Raw genomic sequence first — 25486 nt, 5'->3', positions numbered from 1 at the left:
ATTCTTTCCAGCAATGGACTATCAAAGCTTTGATCACATGAAATGTCCTTGATCTAGCTATACGAATATGAAGTCTCTTCCTTCTACATTCCTCTCTTCTGTCCTCTTGCTTAGTTCTTCATCAGATTCTCTGAGTGTCCGCTTCATGTCTTCTCCCTCATCTTCTTCCTCGTCGGTGTCTTCATCGTCTATGTACTTTTTATACGTCAGATATTCCGATCCTGGAGGGCTCCGCGGCTCGTCTTCATGCACAGTTTCAGGCAGATATGCCTCACCCACGAATTTCCATGTCTCTGGTTCGTTCGTTCTGAGAGCAATGTTCCTTCTGATGACGTGTAGTATTGGCGCTCCATTTAGTGCGACTAGCACGTCACCTGGTCTTACACCCTGCGTCGTCAAGCTGAAATGGCCTTCTCTAGTTTTGAAGAACTGCTTTTGAGAGACCTCGCACATGGCCGCCAAGAATTTGTACGCATTCTTATGTTGGTGCTCTGTACTGGGAATCTCTTCGGAATCCTCCACGAGAGTGTGTGAAAGCGCACTTGTAATGGCTGTGTCCTTTCTGCAGAGCATGAATATATCGACTGATATTAGAGGCGATGGCCTACCTTTCAGTGTTTGTACCAGTAGGGACTCTCTTCAGCTGTCGTCCCAACGCCCGAAAGTCAAGATACCAATCTTGCGTTATCGTCTCGTTCCGGTAGCACTCTTGTCGATCGACCAGCATACGCCAGTATTCTTCGAGGGTTTCTTGGCCTCTGACTTCTACTTTTGGCCATCTTTCATCACTTATGCATGTGCGCCCCAGCGTATCATGAGCGAGCGTCTCTTCCCACATAGCGGTATCTCTCAGGTATTCTCTCTCTTCAGACCCGGGCTTATATGACAGATGCAATGTCGGGCTAGGAGAAGGCATCATCGCGAATACCTTCACGACATCATCGAGTACCTTCCCTGTCAATACTAGCTGCTCTAGTTTGGAGCCGCCTAGCGATCGGTGGTATCTGCTGACACGTGCGTACCGAGACGTTCTGCTGTGGCTGAGGTCCATATGCCGATGCAAATGCTCCGAGTCATGGAAATCTGGTACCCACGACGGTAGATGTTTGCGCCTATCAAATCTGAATGCAAAGCTGAACCATCCCCATATCAGAGTGCTTCCGTGCTTCCAAGACGTCTCCAGTATGAATTTGGTAAATCGGGTGAACAAGTCTTCTACCGAAACGTACGCGATTTCTGGATCGAGGTATGTACCTTTCAAATATTTCGGATCAACCATTCCTAACAAGCCCAGAATGCGATCCTCAGGCCTGAGATACTGTTGTCGTTGGGTGGTCAATATGGCGAGTGCTAAAACGATGGCCTGGCAGCTGTCTGCAGCAGGCCCTTCGCAGTTCCAAGCCATATGCACCACAGCTCGTAGATGGAATACCGTCCCATTATGTCGTGTTGCTCTCGTTTCAACGCATGCAAGTCCATCGGATAGATGTAACAAATGCTCATATGTGGGAAGATCATTCTTGAGGGCCCAAAAGAGCCGCCCGTCCTTGATGGACGTCCTCATAAGTTTCCAGCTCATCTTACTGTCCCCGCAAAGAAAACTAATCTTTCGCGCCAAAGTCGCTTCTTGTACAATCCACAGCCTTCCAAACCAGGCATTGGAAATGAGATGATGAAGCGCGGGTTTCAACGAAACATCTAAGCTGTCGAAGTTCTTCTGTACCAGTTCATCAATATATTTTTCTGGTGTGCTGTGCCTTTCATCAGAAAGACGTCGGAGAAATTGAATAGCTTCGGGAATGTATTCTTGATGCGCTGTAGATCCAAGCCATACCCAGACTTTCTTCGCTTGTCTATACACCCGGTTCATTTCCCGAATCTGCACCATCTTCTCCTCATGGTCTGCCTGATTGATACAGATGGCGTCGATCCAGATCGGCCGCACTGTCCCAGCATCTCCGCGGCGAGCAAGGTACGGTAAGGCAGTGGATAGATTGCGGTGCACTTGCGCAACGCAGCCATTCATAGTGATGTTGAGAATTTCTGACGCAGAGCCCCACACGTAAGAAAGCGCATCGAATTCCAAATTGGACTGGTCGAGGCTAACTGTTTGTATTCTCCACGTGTGGTCATCGGCGGTTTCGCTGGAGGCGGGAGTGAGCAGACGGATGTCGCCTGCGGACAACGCGTCGTAAACGAAAGGTGGAGGATCTACCATGCTAGATATGGGAAGAGACAGATGAAGCGTTGCGTTGGAAACTGAGCATCTGGTGCGGGGCGCGACTTCCGCATCTTGGAAAGTGTGGCACAGTCAAGAGCATATTGACTAAGCTCGATCGAGATTAGGCTATTCACAGCGGCGGTAAGTATGCGCACTGTTTGCACAGACATCTGATTCGTTCAATAGTAGTATTTACGACACCCAGATCGCTCCTAGCACGTTCACCAAGGAAAAACGAAACAGGCCTGCAGCCTACATCAACATGAAAGCATACAAGACATGTGAGCTGGTGGTAATGTAGGCTCTAGACCTGTTCATCTTTTTTCTTGCCGGTAAGTTCGTCCTCTGCCCAACTTCTGGCGAGCGCATCCATACTTTTTGGTGGATCGACGGTAACGGTCTTTGCGGCACCATAAAAGAGTGCTTTCGGAACGTCTGTGATGAGCACAACCTCATGCGGGCCGTCGCCATAACCATCAGTAATTTCCAAGCGCTCGAGATTGAGATCTCGACAAAGCTCAAATACCGACTTGTATTTGTCGATGTACATGTCCACGAACGTCATTTGGCGAAGGGTTTCTCTAAACAGCGCGATGAAATTGAGTAGCCTCGGGTGGTCGACTTTGGTGTCTCTGAATACGAGATTCGCAACAGTGGGTACGTCCATGGCTGATGGAAGCGGTCTGCCGCCGAGGGTACTCTGGTGAATGGAGCCGTCCAGAACGAGCGTATGTAATGCTGGAAAGGTGTCTCTCGTGATGGCCACGGTCGACAGTGCTTCGGTTGGATCTTGCTGAGACCCACCCTCACCAAACTCATCTCGGAGAATCAGGACCTCGACTTCGCTCGAGACCTTTTTGATGACTTGTATCGTAGCTTGTATTGTGAAGCAATGTAATCCGTTCATCTCCGTAACGAGTTCGAGTCTCTTGGGAAGAACGATAGATTGCGCTAGGGCGCTGAGGAGGAGGTCTTGACCTATCTGAATGCCTGAGTGCTCATATATATACCAAAATATGTCGACGTCCTTGATCATTGCCATTTCTCGAAAGACTTCGGTGAATCTGCCCGCGACTCTCCTGGCGCAGTAATGGATGTTGACGATATTCGGTAAAGCTTCCAGACACGATAGAACGAGTTGCCAAAGCTGACTGCTCCTGACAACATCCTGGAGTGTACGTGCAGTACTGCTGTGATAGTCATCGGAAGACAACCATAGCTCCGGGTACCAATCGAGCTCGCTCTTGATGATAGCTTGAGTCCTATTCAAAAGACCAGCTTCGAATACGTCTTCATGCTTATAAACTCCACCAGTTTCCACGTTACCAACCTCTGGCAGGAGGTGCTCGGTGTAGCGAGAAGTGACGGTCAGTTTTCGAGCCCACGGGGTCAAATCCTTGCAATTCGCTAAGGCCACGAGGTTTTCCATGCTCTGCTTCGAGCATAGGTCGAAGGTGGTCTCGTCGGTTACTTTGGCAAGAGCCCGCCACGCGTGGTTGTAAATGGTGCGGCTCACGTATCTAAGCGCGAGTTTGGAAGCGCGGGGTTGCCCGCTGCGCGTTTCTTGCATACATCGTCTGTTGAGAGATACCGTTGTTTCCGTCAGTGCGGGTTGCACTTCGCGTACCGCTTCGAGCAGGATCCTTTCGAGGAGTTCAGCTGGTAGTGACTCCAGCCGGCTCGTTGCCTCTGCGTAGCGAGGAGTCGACATGGTTGCGGCCATTGAAGCTGGTGTCAGTTGCGAGGTCATGTAGCTGTCAGGGCGGGAGGTGAGCTTATTCAGTGTGCTGAGTGTCGAGTGTAGCTCAACTGTCGAGATCGCGCGCCTGAGGGAGGCGGCTACGTCAGGTGTGACCGTGCGCCTCCGCGGTGGAAGGAGCACCTCGTCGCACAGGCTCACCAAGATCACGCATAGAGTTAACACATTCAGCAGAAAGTCGATCGATGATCAATTACACCTCTACAACCTCGCCTTGACTGCCTCAGGATCTGCGACCTGTACCATGATTTTGCCTGCAGTGGTTAGAAACTTGACTCTACAATGCTGATTGGACGGGCTTACCGGTGTTCTTTCCCTCGAACAGTCCCACTAGCGCGTCCTCGGCCTTGTTGATGCCTCCTTGGATGATTGTCTCTTTCCTCTTCAGCTTGCCTTCTGAGAGCCACTGCGCGAGCTGCTTCCTGGCTTCGGCGTACTTGTCCGCGAAGTCAAAGACGACGAAACCTTGCATACGAATGCGCATTGAGATGATCATCATGTAGTTCTATGAATGGATTAGTAGGTTGATGCATAGACTTAGTGACCGAACACAGCATACCTTTGGTCCTTGCGGCTTCTTTTTGTTGTACTCCGAGATCGCCCCGCACATGACGAAGCGCGCGAAAGGCTTCGCTCGAGAGAGCGCAAGGTCAAGGATCTCTCCGCCTACATTGTCGAAGTACACGTCGATTAGACCCTTGGTTGCAGCCCTGAACTTCTTTGCAAACTCCGGGTCCTTGTAGTTCAGCGCCTCGTCAAAGCCGAGTTCCTCCTTCAACCATGACACTTTGCTGTCCTCACCAGCGAGACCCAAAACCTTGGCGCCCTTCAGCTTCGCGATTTGACCGACCACACTTCCAGTAGCGCCAGCTGCACCGCTGACGACTACAAAGTCTCCAGCTTTGACCTGGCCAATTTCTAGGAGTCCAAAGTAGGCGGTAAGGCCGGTCATTCCCAATACGCCCAGCGCATCGGTTGGTACAGCCCCCTCCGGCAGATCCAACGACTCAACATGCTTCTCATTCAGCACCGAGTACTCGGACCATCCGCACATACCAGTCGCGTAGGTACCGACGGGGAATTTCTTGCTCTTACTCGCAACGATAAGGCCAATACCGCTACCACGCATGACGGCACCAATCTCAACCGGGGGAATGTAAGAACGCGTTGGGTTCAGCCAGCCGCGCATAGCCGGGTCAAGTGATAGGTAGAGTGTCTGGAAAAGTACCTCGCCATCTTTTAGTGACGATGCCGATGGAACTTCTTGCTGCTTTGGTGTGAAGGTTTTGCCGGCGACAACAGCGTCCACTGGCCGTTCGGCAAGGTGGATCGATGTATATGAAGGCATGATGATGGAGTTGATGAATTGATGGCACGCTTCGGAATGCTTTGGCTGACTTTCGCGGTAGTGATTTGGGGAACGAGACGAGAAAGCAAGGTTCTTTTGAATGGAGATGGATGGTATAGGAAGTCAAAAGTAAAGACAGCTCGGTCGCGTTTGTAGTTCGTGTCCGCACAGATCCTCCACAGGTGTTCTGCGGAGAAGATACCGAGGCTCGGGTGGTCGTTTCCCGATTAGGACCGCTACATAATTCAAGGGCCGAACAAAGGAATCTCAACGGCCGTAAGAGTTACTAATCTTCAGTACGCAACGACCGATTGCGTGTGTTTTCAGAGCTGACAATCTCAAACTTCCAGGTATATCTCGAGATGCTCCATAATTTGGGTAGAGCTCCATAATTTGGGTAGAACTCCACTAGAGTGTCGATGGCCTGCTTCTATGGGCGCATGTTCACGTCAACACGTGCATGAACTGGTCACCTTCTCAATATAATAATAAGTTGCGGAACAGAACTATAGACCATTCCTTACACGTGAAACGATTTCATGGAGATATGACTTGCAGATGCGATGATTGTTAAGTTCAAGAGCAAGCGACCGCAGATGCCAAGCCACTACGAGGGTCTGACTAAGCGAATCTCGAGCTCAGCATCATCGCGAAACCCAGCGGTACCAACGACCGCCAGCAACCTCACGATGCAGTCACTACGCAGAACAGCAGTGGCTGCTGCCCGGACGAGCCGCACCTCACTCCCGCGCCAGTCGCGCCGCTTCGCACACGATGAGCACGCTCACGGCCACCCGACCCCAGCCGCCGACGAGCCCATGGGTGTATGTCAACCGCCCTTTACCCCTCCCAGAGGGTCCTGGAATTCTCTCGGATTATCGCAGCACTACACGAAGAATATTGCTGACTCAATTGGCATGTAGTATGGCTTCTTCATGACCATTGGCGTCATCCCCGTCGGTATCGCCGTATACGCCTTGTCGCGACCGGACGGCGAGAACAACGAGCCCTACATTACCCGCATGATCTCCAATGCGACAGCTGGGCTACACGAGAAGTGGACTTCGCAGAACGACCACCACGTGCGCATGATCGAGCAGGCGGGTGAGGACAGGGTGCTGTTCGCGAACACACGGCCTCAGGAATACGTCGACATGAAGTTCCCAGAGTACGTATACCCACAATGCGGCACGCAGCCCTATAGGAGGAGGAACTATGACTTGGGATGAAGGCGAATTAGCGCACATGGAGGGGGGGATTGGTATGGAAGTCTCAGGCTAACGAATACAGGATCATGAACGTCGGATCGCCATACAACGTCCCCGCCGGAAGCCAAGTGCAAATGGACAAGGTTATAGAGAAGTACAAGAAGCTGGCGTACGAGGACAATGAGCGCAAGCTGGAGAAGTTGAGGAATAACGACATCTCGTCCGAGACGCCCGTGACAGGCCCAAAGACTCGCGTCAAGAAGGCGCCCGACATGTTCTAGATAGTGATGAATTTGGCTCGCTAGATGTACATACTCAGGGAATGATATCCGTTTCATTTGTAGTGTCTACTACTGTGCTTTGTCAGTCGGTCTTTGTTATTCAGTGTCGCAGCGCTACCCGATTATTGTTTCACGGCCACCCTGGTTCATTGTAAGACAGTCAACCTTCGGTCTTTACGGTGGAAAGGCACATGGTCGACCAAGAAACTGACTTGTCCATGACCACGCCAAGCCTCGATCTACGGCAACGTTTCTCAAGGGTCTATTCATAGAGACAGTACCAGGCCCATCTGCATGGAGGGTGGCGGCCGTTGTTAAGGGTGAAAATCATGTCCAGCCATGTTACACAGTGACTCTCAGCACAGTCATACTGGGGGCGGTGAGGCTCAGCCACGTTGGTAGTGCAATGTGGGGTATACTGCCTGCGATATTATTGTAACGGAGGGAGCAGGCAGACTTGCGGGTTACAGTAGGCTCAGTATTTTTGTACATGAGCATCATTGGGATGGCTGCTGGCTTTCGTGGTGATAATTCGGTGCGAAAGCATCGAATCTTGGAGTACCAAGGACTCCCCAGCATACTCGTAAGCTTCGCAATGTCCCGGCACGAACGCGTTCATGCTGACGAGCCTAGCAGTCTTACGGTGTTTCGTGCGGGAAACGCACACGTCACGTTCCGTAGGGCAGTTGCTAGGGTTCCGCCCCACTTGACAGCGGGTTCCTGAACGGGGATCATCGCTGATTGGCGAACTGCTACACCAGCATTACCAGACCACGATGAATCCAAACTGAAGTGAAGGGGAGGTTTGTAGGCGCTTCAAAGGGCTAGACTAGTTTTCACTGCAAAATGCATTGCTTTTGACTTGGCCGCTCCTGTTGCTCGTGATATAACGACCGTTTGGAACCTCATCCGCCCAACCTCGCCGCCAGCCAAATACCAACGAGTGAAGAACAATAGAGACGACTAACGTTTTGTGAAGATCCGCCGGAGCACGACAAGACCATCAGCAAGGTATGAGTCCCCCTCAACCCAGTCATCTGTTGGTGGTGCGCAATCTCCGCTAGATTGCTGCAGTTGCATTCTTTTTCGTGCCTTTTCGTGGGCAATCGCTGAGCAGCAGTACTGGATCTTGGTTGAGGGCTCTCGAAAAACCAAAACTAATCCAGAGACAGATGTCCAGTCCGGTCGCATTGCGCACTCGAAGCATGCCGCTCCTTCCCTTTCGCAGAAGGAAGGTAGTCGCGGCCGCTACGGCTCCAGGTAAGTTAGCGCTAGGGTGGACCCCTGGCGTGCCCAAACACAGCGCATCACCCATCGTCCTGATTGACGCGCCGCATAAACATCTTTCCTGTCCGCGCTGCGCTGCACAATTGCATTGTTTGGCCCCCCGATGCCGCTTCCTGAAACGCGCCTTCACAACGTTGGATGCTAACCCTCTCAAGACTCGGCCCCATTGCTCCCCGAACTCAACTTCACCGCCCGCAAGAGGAATGACATGAACGGGTCAGCTTGGACCACCGACGACACTTCTCGCACTGCGAACGCCGCACCAGCACGCACGACCTCGACCACCACCATGCCCTCGTACACATCGCCCCGCAACGTCTCAGGCCCGCTAGCTGTCGACAAAGCCGCCATGGCTGCCGCCGCCGATGAGAACAGCCCGTGGGCCCGCCCCAACCACTACAGCACCCCCAACTCAAAGACGTCACAGTATATTGATAAGATCACACAAGAGAACGACCGCCTGCGACGAGAACTCAGGGCCGAGAAGCTCGCAAGAGAAGATGAGGCCAAGCGTTGGTCGGCTGCGCAAACCAAAGCCGAAGACTCCCGCGCCGAGCACCAACATCTCCAAGTGCTTGCCGACACCAATGCGCGAGCCATAGAGCGGAAAGACCGGAAGCTCGAAGAACTCAAGGCCACACTCGACGCCGAAATACAAAGAAGGAAGTCCGCCGAACAGCGAGCCGAAGAAGCGCTGCGGATGCTGGGCGACACACGATCCGAGACGCAACGACAGCTTTCGCAAGCATACGAGATGAGGGGCATGGCAGACACGAACCTTGAAACAGCACGGGACGGCTTCAAGCGCATCACCGACGGCTACGAGAAGAAGGTCCGCCAAATCAACGACGAGCTCAACGAGCTACGGAGAAAGCGCCTCGAAGACGCCGACAAGATCAAGCGACAAGCCATCATCAGCGACCAGCTACAACACGAATCTTCGCGATCCACACGGGCCGAGGCCAAGCTGGTCAATCTGATGGAGGTATACAAGAAAGAGCACCGGAAAGAGATGGACGGTCTCATTCAGGAAGCAGAGAGGCTGCGACGCGCACTACCAGAGAAGGAGCGTGAAGCGCAGAAACTTGTCGATTCTTTGGAGCAAACCCGCGATAAGATGCGATGGGTCATGACTCAACATGAACGGCAAACTGGGGGGAAATGAACACCTCATCGCGTACTCCACAGGTCACCCAACAACCCGGTAAAGGGGGCATCGAGCGAGACGCGATATAGGACCGAGCCAGCATGCGCACCAAGCACGATCCGGCCTCTGCGGTCCCACACAATACGACTATAATGACCAAGCTTTGTTTCCTGGGCTAAATGGCAATCTGTAATATATTTGGATATGGCGTTGAGGTTTGGCATACATCACCACATATGCTGGGATGAATAGGCGTTTATTGGGGATCGTAGTCAGGCTTGACATTCTGACATTGCACGCGCCGGACACTGTTCGGCTGTTTTCCGATCCAGCTATCTCACTTAATTCATCCGTGTATTTGCATGTCACACAGTGCTAATCAGTCATACTTCCATCTCTATTGCTAACATTCAAATCGTGGACTGGTCACTTCAACAGGCTGCGATCGATTTTGCTGTGGCCGCAGTTGCGTCACCCGCTGCTGATTCATTGGCGCTCTTTCCCGGACCCTGAGGCGCCAAGCAAAGCTCCATCGGCCCCTTCCACGCTCAGCTTTGTTTACATCACATTCAAAACGTCGTCATGGCGCGAGATGGCGCCATCACGTCAATCCCACAGGAACTCAGAGTATCGTGGGTGCGCTTCAATTTTTACGGACTCTCACAATTGTCGGTGACCTGCACTTCACGAACCGCTCTTTCACTCTGCACTATCCACTGAGGGCATGACGGTAAGAGTAGCCACATCCAGAATAGGCACCCACTGATCACCAAGTTGACACACATAGATTGAGCTCGAGTCTACCGCTCACACCAGCACTAAGCCACATGGAACCGTCTGAGTTGATTACAGATCCACCAATCCAAGTACAAGTACAACGTTACTGGACAACAATTGAAAATGCAGACAAACAACCCCCAAACGCAAGATGCGGAAGTCACTCTAAGCGCGCCATGACGACCGCCGGAAAGTACGCGAAGGCTCAAGTTCGGAAGTTACGTTCGTCCTGCACGGTGATCAGTCAATGTCACAGCGTCGCCTCAGTGTATACTCACTGTGATGTAGCATCCGTCTAGTTAACGGGAGTACCGCACTGAATGCAGCATTTTCCAGGGATAACCCAGACCGTGTCTCCACGCTCGAGACAGGCAGGGCAGCGACGACCGGGTACCTATAACGATCAGTGGACGCCCAGGACGATGATGCTTTTTCACTCACCGGCATAGTGACGATGCCTTCAGCGTCATTCATACAAGGAATGGCTACTCTGTCGATGGGCGTGTTCATCCACATGACGCTTCTGGGTAGGTGTCGGTGTTGGAGTTGCATCTTGGAAGACATGGCTGAAGCGAATGACAGTGATGATCTAGAAGAGAGAGGCGAGCAAAATACGACTTGAGGTTTGAAGGAATGTGGAGCGACACTAAAGAATCAAGGTGAACAGAGCGAGTACCTCTCATCTAGGCCAGAGACGCGTCTTTATACATTCTCAGCTTCCCGAACGGCTTCGGTGCACCAGGATTTTCTATCGCTAGCGTAACCCTTGTGCTTCGCAGTGCGCTTGTAGTGCCATCGGTCTGCAGTTTTCCGAATTCAAGGAGACGACTCTCTCCTGTGCCTCTGACCTGCACGATGTGCATGGTGCGTTGTACACCTCCAACGAGAGCAGATCAGAAAATGCCTGCGCCATGTCTATCCACCTGCCTGGGAGCATATGGAAAGGTACATGTCAACCAGTATCCCGGGGACGCTAAACTTCCAGATCGTCTACCTAACCGCAAGTCGCTCTAGAGGCTGTCAACGGCTGTATACACTGGTGCCACAAAGATTTGGACTGCGGAACCAATACCGGTACGCAAGGAGCTCAGCTGCATATCGTAATGGATCAATTTGACGCTGACGACGAAAAGATACGTTCCGCACGTGTCCTTCACCAATATGCGATGAAACAGTACTGCTTCCATCACACCAAGTCGGAATCGCCAAGCCAACTTGAGGTCATTCGATCAGAACTCAATGGCACCACTATGGTTTGCTACCCTATCTTTGCTAGATAGTGTACGTGCGTGTCACGGCACCGTCAGTTTCGCTGAGCCTCGTCGCTTTTTCATTTTGTCAAGTTCGGCGCTAACGAAGCCACGATTATCTACAAGCCCTGCAACATGCAGCCGCAAGCAAACTTACGCCCTATCCCCGCCCTTCTGCACAGTCTAGGCTCGCGATGCTTTTGCAGCCTTGCATGAGCCAAACCGTTTGGCGATACATCCCGCGACCCGCCGCCCGTTTGGACTGCGATCGCCGTTTCGCTTCTTAGCTCATACCGATAGCCGTCCTTCCGTGGTATGACCATCTACAACTGTCGTACGTTCACAGCGGATGTCAATTCGAGCTGTCCAATCTCAAGCATCTGAAAGATGTAGGCAAGCTACGAGATCGCGATCTGAGATAACGGCTTGTCGTTTGTACTACACAATCCTTCGAACCCCGGTCCCTATCTTCCTCAGATTGAGGGTGCGTTCCAAGCTCTTGTGTGCGGTGCAATATAGTCACGAGTCAAACTTTCGATCGACCAATCATGACAACCCTGCTGACATCGCTAAGCTTCCTCTACTTGTGGATCATCACTTGGTCTGTTGTCGATGGGACTAACACGTCTGACTCAAGCACTACTACACCTGAGGTATACTTCTCGATGAAGCACCGGTGTTATAACCAGCGAAACGCAGCAGTTTCCTTCGCCTCTTACCCAGGCTTTTCTCATGCCAATCCTTCGGATATTGGAAGGGTGTCGGCAACAGTGCCTTTGCTAAGCTCTTTGTCCTCGCGCCCACGTTTCCGACTCAGACCCTGATGAACTGCTTTGAAAGCCGTGGCACAGCGCTCAGTCCGATCTCGGCTGCATGCTTTGCGCCGCAGCTGAAACGGAGTAGGCATTCTCTGTCTCGTTTCTTCGTGCAGGACCCATGGCTAAACGTTCTCTCCCGACAGCGACTCTTTACTCCCGAACACTACACCGCTCCTTCACGTACCGATGCTTGGCATCGCTGGTCAAACCCTTTCGGCAACAGGTAGACAGTACGAATTCGAAACCCAGTTGCTTCAACCAACGGTACAAATTACGGGCGTTGGAAATGCTACGTCATTATTGTCGACCCGACAACTCACACGAAGATGCGAGGGTATTATCCACCATTAGTCTGGCGCTAATCTGTGTACTGCATCCCCTAGACTAAGGGGCCGTTCCGTCCGCTTACCGTGTCGAATAAACCCGCGTGGTAACAATGGCACTGTCATGCTTCTTTCAGCAAGTGAGCTATCGGGCAGAATTACTCATTCATGGTCATGCGATAGCTGTATTCATCAAAGCTACCACGAATTGGGATTAACCAGGGTACACCATTGTGAAGACTTGCCCGGATCCAGACATACTGTTACCTCCGGGAAAATGAACCATATGGTGCTAAGTACCCACTAAGACTGTCGAAGCACGTTCGATAGTCCCCAGCGATTTTCCTCTCTAGTCATACACCGGGCTCGAGAGATCGCCTCCGCAGAATTAGTCTTTGGTCAAACGCTGAGAGTAAGAGTATCTCGCAGCATGCCGGGTCTGATCCGTGAGGCCCACCCGTCACTCTCATCACCGAGCGATAGCTGTCGGTCGCTTCACTTCGCGAGCTAGCTACTCACATCATACTTCGCCGCTCGGTGCTCACTTTTGATCTGGTGCACGCGCTACACCGATGAATTCAGAAAAGTTCCCAACCTAACTAAGGCTCTTGTAGCATCCGCTCGGCACGGCTTGCTCGTATCCAGCTCATCACCACAGGTTGAATCACATCTGAACTGGGCATTCCATACACCACCGATGAGCAACCGACGATGGCTACAAATGGAGCCATCTGCAAAGCCCATGACCTCCGTTCCCGTCGATCGGCAACATTGAATATGTTCCAGCACCAGTATCCACGACTGGCCAAATGCATCCGCGTCCCGCTCGAACAACCAACAAGGTACTTTTTGCATGATGCAAGACACCCAAGAGGTACAGCCTCAACGCCACGCGGAGTGAGTTTCAACATCTTCGTCACACAGCATCGGCCGAGGTACGTACCGCCAGCAAATTCTGATTACCTCCCTCATTTCTTATCACTAGCCATCCGATTACACCCGCGCAACAGGTCTGCGGCACTTGATTCGGACCTAGTTGCATCGTGGGACAACGTTGCCTTGTAACCATCGTGAGAAATGACATCGCACCAATATCACAGTATCTTCGTCAAGGACTCGACTCAACCACGCCAGGCTCGACGCCAACCTGCAAGGGGAAATTTGTAGTGCAGCGACACACCGAGCTGGTGGGTGTAGCAGCACACCCGGGAGATGGTCCCTAGCCAGACAACATGCACGGTAGCGCCACAGAGCCGCATAAGGTCGGAAAGGTGGCCGTTGGTGATCATCAGCCTTGCCCTCCGATTTCAGTCACACTGCAGGCGTCGCTTTTGTCTACCTCGAGGAAATGTGTCCAGGCAACTGCCGTGTCAACAGTGGCAGTGTCGTACAAACCGCGGCTGTCGCTCGGGTGATGCTGCCGCGTGGGACGAGGTGATGTCAACACTTTCAGCTAAGTCTTTGTGCTTGCTGGTGCGAATTGATTCTGTGTTCCTCGAGCCGGTAGTCCTTCCTGACCCATTCCGCGAAGCCGATAGGCGTTGGTTTCTCCGCGCATTTGCTGACACTTGGGCGAACACTATACCCCGAAACTGCCGACATCAACTCATCAAAGGCTGGATGCAACGAGACTGAATCTTGTTACACGCCATGCGGATGTTTTCGTAAGAGATTTAGGATACATGTTCTTCTTATGATGTATAAATGCATAGCAAATTGGATGGGTACCGCGCAGTGTATCACACACACATACACTCGAGATAACATACAGTAAACTCCAAGACGGAGCATCGGTCACCGTCATAACGACGCAAGCCTTCTCCTCAGCCCACCGCCCCGCTTATGCTTCTCACCCCACAACTTATGAACAAAATGCTGAGGCCGCGACAAACTCTCATGATCAAACTGGTTCCCACGCTGCACCCGCGCGCCTCTCGGCAACAACTAAAGCACAGCATTAGCCACAACAGCGCACCTAGTAAAGTGTGCACCAGCTCCAAGGAAACAAGAAGATAGGTCGGTAAGTAGTAGCGGTCAGGAATAACAGATATAGTTGATTCAAGCCGTACTGACCGTCTTCGTGATGCGGACCAATAGCACACCCTTGGTGATGACACCGTTTGAGTCATAGAGATGCAGCATGCGGAGGCCGGTCTGCAGGCGGTCGAGGCGGAAGCATGCCCAACCGGCTAGGTCATCCTTGCCGAAGCGCTCTTTGTCGATGACTTTGAATCTGGGAGGAAGAGGTTAGCATGGACATTGACAGTCAACAAATGGAATTCCGAGCAACGTCATGACGAGAGGAAACATCGTGCCCACGTCCAGTTGCGCATATCAAAGCTATTATCGCTGCGAAGTAAAGCCGTCACGAAACGGCCGATGGACGGAAGCCACAGCAGTATACCGCCTTGGTACTGCAGCTGCCCCATAGCTCGACGTTGAAACCCGATTCTTTGGATCAGACGCAGAGTCATGCGGTGTCATCGAAGAAACGACGAGGCGCTGGCGCTAGAACGGCGTGAACGGGAATAAAGGCGATCTGCAGGCGCAGTGATCCCGACCCTCATTCAACAGCCGTACCACGACTGCTCACTCGGAATCTCTGTTTCAATGTTCCTCGCGCGTATGTAGCGATATGATGCAGGGTTACCTAGTCGGACCTCATGACGACCTGCATGTGCCTGACACGTAGCGAAAGAAAAGAGATGAGACTCACCTGACAAATGTCAATTCTTCCGTAACACCAGGAACATTGACGAACTTGACCATTTCACCACCGAAATCGGGGTTCGTGGTCCTTGCCTTCTCGGTCTCCTTCTTCAAGTCGGGGTCGATGGTCTTGGTGCCCTTTCCATCACCGGGCACATGTTCGGAGTTGCGCTCTTCGTGCGACTCAACATGCAGCTCGACCTTGACATAAGGTTTGAGATCCTTTGGATCGTCTTCGTCGGGCGGCAGAGGAATGTCTTGTCCTGCGAAGAACTCAATGCTCAGGTTGAGGTCGTGATGAGTTATCGCGGTCTTCTGTGTCGCTGCTTGGCTCGTGCTGCGGTAGCCTTCTGGTTTGAGAACCCATCCAGCAGTGCCTGCAAACATGGCTTCGTTTTGCATCATACCGCCGTCCCAGCGTTGCCAGTTCAGCGCTACTATCTGCACACCTGCGCGCCAGAAGACAGAAGGGTTCAAGTTTGTTGATGTCAACCGCGTGCCTTTGGGGTATGCGCGCATGAAGAAATGTTTGTTGTGTTCGAAAAGTCGGACGGGGTCGTTCTCGTGAACTTCCATCAGTGTACCTTCTGACAAAGAGAACACGTGGGTAGGAACCTTCGCTTCTGGAGCATCGAGAGTTTTGTACGAGTATCCTCCTAAGTAAACACCCAATCGTGACAGCGCTTCAATAACCTTGGGTTTCGGCGCTGGAGGGTTGTTCTCGCCATCTGGTCCGGCTTCTTTAGAGTCGTCCGAAGCCGCAGACTCGGTGCTCATGGTATGTTGTAGCTGGGGCGCTGCAGCTGGCGCGGCAAGCGTTGTTGGTTGTGGTTCAGCCGCGGCTGGCTTCAGATGTCCACGCTTGACTTTCACTAAGATCTTGTTGTGCAGGTCCTTCAGTGTGGGAAGTTCAGCTTCGAGCAGACCCTGCGCTGGATCGAGAGGTAACTCAAGTAGCATGCCTTTCCAATACTCGTTCATGATCTCGACCATGATCTCCTGTTGCTCCGGACTAGCGTGTACTTCGAGACTGACGATCAAGGGCAGGTTCGACACAGCAAATGCGTAGTCCCTGATGATTACACACACCGCGCGAAACGTCATGTCTTTGGTCAAAGTGTAACCGTGGGTTACCTTAGGCTCGGCTCCCGATGTATAGGAAGCGGAATGCCAGGGCTGAACCTTGTTGGCGTCCTCTTGAGGCGGCTCTGATGTCTCTTGTTCTTCCTCCTCGGATTTGTCCTTGCTGCCAAACTTCTGGGCTAGCCTTTGACGAATGCTTAGACCGGACTTTGATTTCTTCTTGTCTTTTCTCGCATCATTTGATCCTGGGTTGCCCCTCGCAGCTTCCTCGTCAGAGCTGGAGTCGGAAAGCTCGTCTCCGTCCCAGACATCGACCTCGACGCAGCGACATCCTCGCATCAGGACGTTCTTGTAGGCATCAATGCTGGCATCGCTCGACAGCTGGTTGCCGGTAAGGTATGTGTTGTGGCTCGAGGAGATGAAGTAGTTGGAGATGGGATGGGACTCGTCGACTGGTTGCGCAGGCTTCAAGACGCTTGCTGAGCCCGACATGAAGTAATTGGCGAAGTTGGAGAATGAGCCGTCGGCCAGAAGCTCGGCGTTCTGTCCTGAGCATTCCTGCTCCTCGACCAGCCACTGCTGTTGCCCTTTCTTTGTCGTCAAGTCGTAGCGCGTTGTGATCTGGTCGTAGACTCTCTTGAGGTGTTGCGTAAGGAGTGGTGATAAGGCATCGACCTTGCGAGCTGCAACAGAGGCGGATGCTGTACCACCGCCTGCTTGAAGTTCGGGGTTATCGACCTTGGGCGTACCCAGCTTGCTGTCTTTCGTGCTATCCTTGTCGGGCAACATCTTGCGTTGATGTTACAAATATAGCGGGGTCGAAGGGAGAATAAAGTCAGGAGGGGCGGCGAAAGGGTTTATAGGCGGCAGCAAAGTGCAGAGTGGCAGCGGTGTATGATCCTGGACGCGTATGCGTGCCTGAGTAATGGCTGGATCCAGGCAGCTCAGCTGGCTCTGAGGTGTCAGTATCTCCTTCCCAATTGCGCAATTGGTTCATGGGCGGGTATAGTCAACATACATGCAATACGCACCAAAATTATGCGCAACTTGGTTTCGCGACTACAAAGCCTTTGTGGAGTGGTAGCGGGATCTAGTTGTGAAGGTATGAGGGGTGCGGGCCGCGACGTTGACGCGGGCACAATAGCCTCATGGTCAGCTCGTGCCTGCCTTGGCTTGCCGCACCGGCGTTTGATCATCCAATTGGTGGAGCACGCTCATCGCTAATACCTGCTGGAGATTGACACGCAACTTCCGACGTTTGCTGCATGTGCAAGGTGAATGAATGGGGGCTGCCCTGTTTGCGGCGCTGAGTGAAAAGGGTCTAGCTTTGACATGTGCCTCCGCAGCCTCGCCAAGCCCACCGACGTCACTCAGGGTCCAGCATGGCCAAAGATATCATCGTTCGATGAGCACTGACATTCTTGACGCAAATCACATTCACAATGGTCAAGTCACGGAAAGAAGCAGAGAGCGAAGTCCGATCTTGGGGTTTCGACCATGTGTTTACGTGGACCGATAGCCCGTGAGTGTACAATCACTCTACTACATTGAGCGTAGACTAACTTCCTCATAGCAATGCGCACTACTCGCCACACAAGCACAGCGGGAAGACGACACATCTTGTACTCAATGGCTCTATTACATACACATACCCTGATGACCCCGACGCGACGAAAGAAACCATAGGTCCCGGCGCTAGATGGGATGTCGATGCGAACAAGGTGCACGAAGTATGGGTAGGAAACCAAGGTTGTACATATGTCATTGGAGAATGAACTATCGAAGCACTGCAAGCATGTCCATTCAGCATCTTAGCCCAAGAACCCATGCTGTCCCAAGTATTTGATGGCATCGAGTGCCAATTGGTCTGCCTTGACCAGCTCTTGCTCGACCATGCGCTCGTACAATCCCTGCAGCTTTGTTTCCTTGGGAGGATGTTGGAATTTGCATTTGCGGAGATAAGGGCATCTTCCGTTGCGCTTCCAATTGCTACACACACTCGTTTCCTTCTTTTCGGCGACTGGTGCCCGCGGGGGAGGAGGAACCCGGATGACTGGTGGAGCAATCTTTGAAGATGTGGGTTCTGGCGCTTCGTCACTGTCGTCGGACTCAGGCTCGGACTCCTCTTCCTCTTCTTCGGAACTTGATACCACAGATGATTCGGATAACACTGAACTTTCGGCCTCAGACTCTGTCTCGCTCTCGTATCCTAGACCCAGATCCACCACGCTCGGCGCAGATTGCTTCTTTATCATGCTTTCGTGAAGTTTCTTCCGTAAAACCGCGAGCTCTTCTTGTCTGCGGTTCTCGGCATCCCGTTTTGCGCCGTCTTCCTTCTTGATCGTATTTTCCTGCCTCCTTTCGCGAGGCTTCGGTTGCTGAATCTGGGCGTCGACGTGGTGCTCTCTCGGGGGCTTGCCGCTCACCCTGCGCAAAAAGTCTATCTCGGCTGCTCGTTTCCTCGCGGCTTCCTCTGCCTTATCCACGATCCTCTTTTGTGTGGGGAAGTTTCTTCTCCTGTCCTTGATCCATGCAGCGACCTCAGCTCCTGTTTGAATGCTGATCATTTCTCCTCCGTGCTCGAACGCGAAGCCTCCGCCCTTGAGCTTCTCCGTATACGCGGCTTCTTCGTCAATGTCCTCTTCATCGCTACTCTCATCAGGAACTGGTTGCTTCGAGAGTCCTAGATTGACCTTGCGCTTCTTGTTGTCCGGTCGCACCACGGGAGGTGGAGGCAGGGAGAAGCCGAAGCTGGGCACCTGTGGGGGTACGGCGGCCTTGGCCCTCGGTGGTTTTGAACTTGGCTGAGGTGGGTTCCGCTGCTGTTGTGCATTGCTGTTTCGGTCGTTCAGTTTTCTCTTCTGACCGGCGTGTTGAGGCGGCGAATACTGAGGGCTCGGTTGGTTCTGATGGGACTGTGGTGACTGGGGAAAGGGGGCGTTGCCTGTGCTTGTCATATGGTTGGCGTACGCTGCCATCGATTGTACGCCGGCCGGTGTCGACATATAGGACATGACCTGGGCGAGAGCGTTGGGGTCGTATTGCTGCTGTGTCGCGCCATATGTTTGCGCGCCGCCGGCAAAGGACGAGTTGTTGTAGCCATTCGTGGAGGCATTGTTGGGCGGCGCATTCGTCTGATGTTGTCCGTTGGCGGCATTGTAACCTCCCCTGTTATTTGCGCCGCCTCTGTTGTTTTGATATCCTCCTCGTTGGCCTCCTCTGCCGCGCGCATCTCCGCGACCGCGACTCTGCCCATGACCACCTCTTGGATTGCCTCCAGAGCTGTTGAAGCCTCCTCCACGATTCTGGTTGCCGCCTCTCCCACGACCCCTATCACCACCTCCTCGAGCAGCGCCGCCCCGTTGACTCGCGTATGGTTGCTCGCTGGGGGTAGCCTTGGGCGGCGGCGGAGGCGGAGGAGGAAATCTGAAGGACGACATTGTGGTGGCAGAAAGTTGGTGTTGCGCGCGAATGAAAGTGCTAAGACATTAGGTATAATAGTTATAAGAAGCGAATGATGGTAGGGTGGAAATCGCGAAAACGCTGGGATGGCTGTTGCAGAACATGCGACGCGCCTCGGGAGTCCGCAAATCCCAAAAGTTCCTTATCGATACCACTAGCGCAGTGCTAGTGGTCACCCAAAGGACTCTCACCATTAAGTCCATTGTCTATATCCGCCATGTCCAGATAGCGACCGATTCTCTGCTCTTATATCCATGAAGCCTCCAAAGCTGCGATCATGTTCATACTCGTAAGTTGCTCCCAAATCCATTGTCGCCTTCATCGCGTACGCGCTTTCGCGCTGCGCCCCAGAAAATTTGAGCGGATGAGATAGACGGGATTTGGCTATGACTACGCGTAAAGCAGTCGCCGGGGATCGCGTCGTACACATATTTTCGATCTTGTACTGATTCTTGCATAGACCACGATTCAAGACTTGATACAAATCAAGCCGCAGGACTTCGAGAAGCCTAGCGCACAAGCTATCAAAGATGTAGTCAACGACAAGTACAGCAATAGGATCGTCCCTGGCATTGGCCTATGCCTATGCATGTGGGATCTCGTTTCAGCTACCGAGGGTCTCATCGGCCACGGTACCGGACTGGTCAATGTCAACAGTAGGTATCACCATACCATTCTTAGAGTCACAACTCACATTCAACGCAGTCGAATTTCGTATGACTGTCTTTCGCCCATTCCGTGGAGAAATCATCTACGGACGGATCAAGTCATCCAACGAGGAAGGCATCATTCTTGACCTGGAATTCACATCGGAAGTTTTCGTTCCCTACCAAAATCTACCAGAGAACTCGTCCTTCTCTAAAGCTGAGATGGTGTGGATCTGGAACTCTGAAGGCACAGAACTTTTCTTCGATAAAGGCGAGCCAGTTTTATTCAGGGTAGAGCATGAAGAGTGGTATGATCAGAGACCGACTATTATTGAAAAGGATGAGAAGGGCGAGATCATTGAAGAGAGACCGACGGCCTGGAAGATCATCGTAGGTTTTCTGAACTTCCAATATCAAAGCATTGCTGACGTGTAACTTAGGGATCAATGGCTCAACCTGGTCTTGGTCCTACTCTATGGTGGGCTGAAGGCGGAGAAGAAGAAGAGGGCGAAGAAGGCGATGTCGACATGGAGGGTGCCGAGGAATGAGTGCCTCTGGACGGCCGCTGCTTGTTATTTTATCTAGTACACTAGAATATGGCAGATTTCACGGCCAATTCTGCTTCGTTGGAATGTCAGCACGAAGCAGAACTCGCTCTCAACCCTTCAGCCACACAGAATTTGACCTTCATTGACGCGTCTAGCCGCTACAGGAATGTTCTGCGTTGGGAAAACATCATCACACAACGCTTTGTAAGCGCAATGCAAGATGTTCCTCGCCAATGCAGGTGCATTCTAAGCAAACAAAATCGCTTCAAATACCTGCATGCTACGCTGCCCTCGTGTACCCTTCTCAACCACACAACATTCATAACAATATCAACATCAACATGACCAGCAGTGATACAGTCGAGAATAAGATCACCAAGAAACACGATCCAGATTCCTGGACGGGTTTATTAACGCTCGATCCTGAATCTTATCGCCTCCACGAACTGACAATGCATCCCTACTACGACGACTCAAAAACGCCAGCCGACGATATACTTCAGTCCTGGGGACCTCCCGAAGCCTTCTCTATCCTAACACTATGTGCTGCTATCCAAAAGAAATGCTCTCTCACGGCCTTCAAAGCGTATCTACAAACATACGCGGGAAGTCCTGGGTTTCGAGAAACCTTGACCAACCACGGCTGGCCCCTGTTGTATTATGCGGCTGAACGCAACTCTGTCGAGATGATATCTGTTCTTCAGCAACATGGTGTCAACACTGAAGTCCCTAACAACACGTTTGCCATTCCCTTGCTAGCATACGTAGCTATTCATGGTCAAGCAGAAGCCATCGACACCAGCGAAGTCATAAAGCTTGTGCTTGCCAATGGGGCCAATCCTACGGTCATACCCATGGACATGTGGGTCAAGTTCTTGGAAACGCCCCAAGACGAGCCTGTTGCCGCGATCCCGGTTCCTAAATCTGCCTTGCAGAAGTCAGCATGGTGTACCCCGACGCTCCGGCCTGTTCTAGCTCGGGCCCTGCACCTGACCCATCGATATCTACTGTCCTTGGCTTACAACATAGCACCGCTGCATGCCAGAGCGCGTCAAATCGCCAAAGGAAACAAGATGCTTGAGCTTACTAAACTCCCATACTTCCTTGTTGGCCAGCGATGTGCGACGAGATTGGTCATGAAGAAGGTCTACTCACACATCGCTCATCGTACCATGAAACCACTGATCATGGCGTTCGCGGGTGCGTCTGGTCACGGGAAGACAGAACTGGCCAGATCGATGGGACAGCTTCTATCCGTGGATACTGTATCGATTGATTGCGCCAGTTGCCGTGACGTTTGGGCACTCTTCGGGTCGACCGCGGGTTGGGACCGGAATGATTACGGGTCGAAGCTCAACAACTTCCTGACTGACCAAAGTGGAAAACGATCGGTTGTATTCCTAGACGAGTTCGATAAGACTGATCAGAAGGTCCGGGACGCGCTTCTCGTCATCATGCAAAACGGTAAGTCTCCTACGTCTTTGCCGATGCGCGCGCACTACGAGCTAACCTTGAACAGGCGAGTACGCAGATCGGCGCAACGATACCGGTGTGGACTGCACGCAGACAATATGGATTGTTGCGACGAACTTCGGTGACGACGAGATCAATACGTACTATGCCAAACACATTGAGAGGCTCAGTGAGAAGCAAAAGCACAACCTCGACATCAGACCCCTCCAAGTGAGTCTGGCACAGAAGTACGGTAGCAAGTTCGGAGTAAGTACTTCTCTTTCAGCCACGCGTATCCGCTAACCAGTCTAGATGCCGTTCACTGGACGTCTCCATCTTTTCGTTCCCTTCCTCCCATTCTCGCCCTCTGAGTGCGCGGTCGTACCCCACAAGTTCATGCTTGAATACGCGACCAGCATCCGCCAACCGATCGATCACGATCCTAGCGTCATCCGATACATCGGACATTGTAGATTATCACTCGTCGACGACGGCAAGATATGCACCGCCTTGACCGAGAAGTACTACAGTAAGGATCTCGGGGCGCGAAGCTTGGACAACGCTGTTAGGGAGGTCAGGGACGAACTTGCGGACAAGTACAGCGAGACCGACGTCCTCGCCACGGAGGATCTTAACGACGGACCTCTTCAGACGTTCATCGTGCGTCGATTCCTCATCGCGGATGACGTGTATGAAGTTGGAGTGTTCACGGATGGAACGAGTGGTGAGGAGGAGGCAGATAGTGAAGAAGGCGCAAATGGTGAAGACGAGACAAAATGGGGAGACGGTGTTGCCGGATGGAATAAGTGGGATGAAGATGGTTCTCGTTCAGACCGTAGCGAGGATTAGAAGCAAAGGATTAGCAGTTTCTAGTCTTCTATTACGATGTGTTGTGCATCTACACCTTCATAAGTAGGGTTTAGACGTAGCAGGCTGATATGTTTAGGTCTTGCATATGGTGTATTGTGATCAACCTGGTTAGCCCGTAAGAACAGATTCCAGCGCAGTCACGTATGAATGATGTAAGAGAGAGAAGCAGAATTCTAGTCAAATTGTCATCTATCAATGCTATCAAGTAGATCCAACATATGTTTCTGACGTCTCATCCTCGCTGATGATGTATTGAGTGTTGACTGTGGCGTACGCAGTGGCATTGGCCGTTCATGACTATGGCTTGCTTGCGGCGCGAGTGGAGCAACGTTTGTTGCATGGTTCGAAGATACTGTGCTGCTTATCGCTGGCCGAGAGCTTGAAGAGGCAGAAGACACCGAACAGGGTCTACCAGTCTCAGCCTGATCTCGTGTGGCCAGAGAAGGATGTGTTCGGGAGGAGACAGGATCAAGCTCGAATCTCGGCGGCGCGACTGATGTCGCGTTGGCGGGAGCGGTCGGCTCGCTGACCGTATGCGAGATGACAGGTCTGTGTCTCGGGATAGTCGGCAATTCTGAAGCAAATGTTGTGCTGTATGCTTGGCTCGCAGGCAACTCATAGTTGGTCGTTTGCGAGCTGAGCCGTAGAATATGTCTCGAAGTATGAGCTGGTTCGCTACCTGGCAGCTCTACTGCCAAATTCACATCCCCCATCAACTCCGATAAAGTCTCAATCTTCGTGTCTTGGAAGACATGGGCCCGTGGGGCTACATTTGGCGCGATAGGATGGAACGCATATGGATTCACTGGTCCGTCCGAGTTTGTGCCACTCATGAAGCTGTCGCCCGCCAGTTCTGCTGGCGCTTGACGCGTCTCTGGATACGTATAGGCCCATGTGTCATTTCGGGGTGGTGGTATGATATGCGCATCGTCATGCGCCTGAATCAGCGATGACCGCGAGCTTCTAAGGCTCGGTTGATCAACACTGAGATGAGGCTTGGTATCTTCGAGCGATGTTTCCGAGCGGGGACTGCGCTGTTCAGCCGATGTATATGTAGGGGGCGGACTGCTTGGTAGGCTGGGAGGCGATTGATATCGCGAGTTGTATGGCTTGTAGTCTCGGTGGTCTGGCATTACTTGCATTTGTCCACATAACGATCGTAGGGTGGACTTCACCGCATCCATGGTCGTCGCGTCTTGTGTGTATGGTGCCTCGGTAGAAAACGACTTCTGGTTTGCTGGCCACGGAGTGTTGTTGGCAGGGTAAGATGTCGTTCGATTGCTGTCCCCCAAGAAGATCTTCGGTGAGCCATCACCCAGTTGAGCGTGGCCGGTTGATCTTCTGTGCCGCGACACGATGTCATCAAAGTAGGTGGTATCTTGATAGGTGGGAAGTGCCCCAGTACTGGGAAGGTCCTCCAAGCGATTGAGAAAGCTGAGTACATTCGACAACTGTTGATGGCATACCATGAGTTCGCTCTTGCGGTCCGCTAGTCGTTCTCGGTCTTTGAGAATGTGTCGGAGTTTCTGAGATTGGTTCAAGACATCGCGATGCTGCTCGACGCTGCTGCTGTCCACCCATCTGCCGATCTCCTCCAAGGCGGAGGTGGTGTTCTCGATACAACTTCGTATCCAAGGGAGTCTTTCGGGTGTGTTTGCGAGTTTTGTTCGTACCGAGCCAACGGCGACCAAGCGCTCGACCTCGGACAGGTCGTTACGAACGATTCGTATCGTTCGCAAGAAGACTTCGCTCTCGCTCCCTACATCTGCGCTACGTATCGCAAGATCAGCGAACTGAAACGCCTTGCTGACACTGGCGGATCTCGTGGGTATACCTGTTACGTAGTAAGCCCTGCGCTGCGCTCTGATCGTACAGCATACATACCTATCAATCCGCTCATCTTATGAGATTCTGACTAGTTCGAATGGTAACGGAGGAGCTCATCAGCGACGGCTGATTCTCATGATGAAACGGAGATGCAGGTCGTGAAGAACAAGTTCATGAGTATGACAGCTGCCGGTGGGCGGCTCATAGACCCCCAACACTCTGTAAGCAGCGAAAGCACCAACAAGGCTGAACGTGCGGGTACTGGAATACCCCTCATGCTGTGTCGCAGTGCTTCGAGAACCGATCTGCAGCTCAATGCTTCTTTCCACGGGCTGAGCTCATGCGTCTGCGCCTAAACATAGGGTCATTACTCCGCGGGCCATGATGCCGGGCTTATACCAGATATTCGAACCCATCGACCTAAGTATATCTCACGACCGAGTGGCTGCTGCGTGTGTCGCGATGGTGA

General features: G+C 52.3%; 10 protein-coding genes across 10 annotated transcripts; 5 read left to right on the top strand and 5 right to left on the bottom strand.

Annotated features, from left to right (window-relative positions):
• Positions 1-57: 57 nt before the first annotated feature.
• Positions 58-838, bottom strand: J4E79_010185 (uncharacterized protein; the record flags this gene model as incomplete). Its single annotated transcript, XM_049359024.1, has 2 exons — positions 58-562; positions 609-838. The coding sequence occupies 2 exons, from the start codon at positions 836-838 to the stop codon at positions 58-60; spliced, it is 735 nt and encodes a 244-aa protein (XP_049206402.1).
• A 1687-nt stretch (positions 839-2525) lies between these two features.
• Positions 2526-3944, bottom strand: J4E79_010184 (uncharacterized protein; the record flags this gene model as incomplete). The annotated part of the gene is made up of 1 exon (XM_049359023.1): positions 2526-3944. The coding sequence occupies one exon, from the start codon at positions 3942-3944 to the stop codon at positions 2526-2528; it is 1419 nt and encodes a 472-aa protein (XP_049206401.1).
• Positions 3945-4181: 237 nt separating this feature from the next.
• Positions 4182-5328, bottom strand: J4E79_010183 (uncharacterized protein; the record flags this gene model as incomplete). The annotated part of the gene is made up of 3 exons (XM_049359022.1): positions 4182-4234; positions 4284-4485; positions 4540-5328. The coding sequence occupies 3 exons, from the start codon at positions 5326-5328 to the stop codon at positions 4182-4184; spliced, it is 1044 nt and encodes a 347-aa protein (XP_049206400.1).
• Positions 5329-6017: 689 nt separating this feature from the next.
• Positions 6018-6817, top strand: J4E79_010182 (uncharacterized protein; the record flags this gene model as incomplete). Its single annotated transcript, XM_049359021.1, has 3 exons — positions 6018-6152; positions 6252-6496; positions 6619-6817. 3 exons carry the CDS (start codon positions 6018-6020, stop codon positions 6815-6817), a joined length of 579 nt encoding a protein of 192 aa, XP_049206399.1.
• Positions 6818-7989: 1172 nt separating this feature from the next.
• J4E79_010181 (uncharacterized protein) lies at positions 7990-9269 on the top strand (the record flags this gene model as incomplete). The annotated part of the gene is made up of 2 exons (XM_049359020.1): positions 7990-8077; positions 8260-9269. 2 exons carry the CDS (start codon positions 7990-7992, stop codon positions 9267-9269), a joined length of 1098 nt encoding a protein of 365 aa, XP_049206398.1.
• Positions 9270-14477: 5208 nt separating this feature from the next.
• J4E79_010180 (uncharacterized protein) lies at positions 14478-17000 on the bottom strand (the record flags this gene model as incomplete). Its single annotated transcript, XM_049359019.1, has 2 exons — positions 14478-14652; positions 15136-17000. The coding sequence occupies 2 exons, from the start codon at positions 16998-17000 to the stop codon at positions 14478-14480; spliced, it is 2040 nt and encodes a 679-aa protein (XP_049206397.1).
• A 653-nt stretch (positions 17001-17653) lies between these two features.
• On the top strand, positions 17654-17986 carry J4E79_010179 (uncharacterized protein; the record flags this gene model as incomplete). Its single annotated transcript, XM_049359018.1, has 2 exons — positions 17654-17733; positions 17785-17986. The coding sequence occupies 2 exons, from the start codon at positions 17654-17656 to the stop codon at positions 17984-17986; spliced, it is 282 nt and encodes a 93-aa protein (XP_049206396.1).
• A 36-nt stretch (positions 17987-18022) lies between these two features.
• J4E79_010178 (uncharacterized protein) lies at positions 18023-19651 on the bottom strand (the record flags this gene model as incomplete). The annotated part of the gene is made up of 1 exon (XM_049359017.1): positions 18023-19651. One exon carries the CDS (start codon positions 19649-19651, stop codon positions 18023-18025), a length of 1629 nt encoding a protein of 542 aa, XP_049206395.1.
• A 299-nt stretch (positions 19652-19950) lies between these two features.
• On the top strand, positions 19951-20868 carry J4E79_010177 (uncharacterized protein; the record flags this gene model as incomplete). The annotated part of the gene is made up of 4 exons (XM_049359016.1): positions 19951-19962; positions 20134-20329; positions 20379-20710; positions 20761-20868. 4 exons carry the CDS (start codon positions 19951-19953, stop codon positions 20866-20868), a joined length of 648 nt encoding a protein of 215 aa, XP_049206394.1.
• A 341-nt stretch (positions 20869-21209) lies between these two features.
• On the top strand, positions 21210-23169 carry J4E79_010176 (uncharacterized protein; the record flags this gene model as incomplete). Its single annotated transcript, XM_049359015.1, has 3 exons — positions 21210-22332; positions 22388-22587; positions 22633-23169. The coding sequence occupies 3 exons, from the start codon at positions 21210-21212 to the stop codon at positions 23167-23169; spliced, it is 1860 nt and encodes a 619-aa protein (XP_049206393.1).
• Between the last annotated feature and the right edge of the window lie 2317 nt (positions 23170-25486).

This window comes from Alternaria viburni (genome assembly GCF_023758015.1).
Source record: "Alternaria viburni strain BMP 2772 chromosome Unknown scaffold_29, whole genome shotgun sequence".
Classification (NCBI taxonomy): domain Eukaryota; kingdom Fungi; phylum Ascomycota; class Dothideomycetes; order Pleosporales; family Pleosporaceae; genus Alternaria; species Alternaria viburni.
The sequence above is the reverse complement of the archived record's forward strand: the minus strand, read 5'-3'. Positions and strand labels throughout refer to the sequence as shown.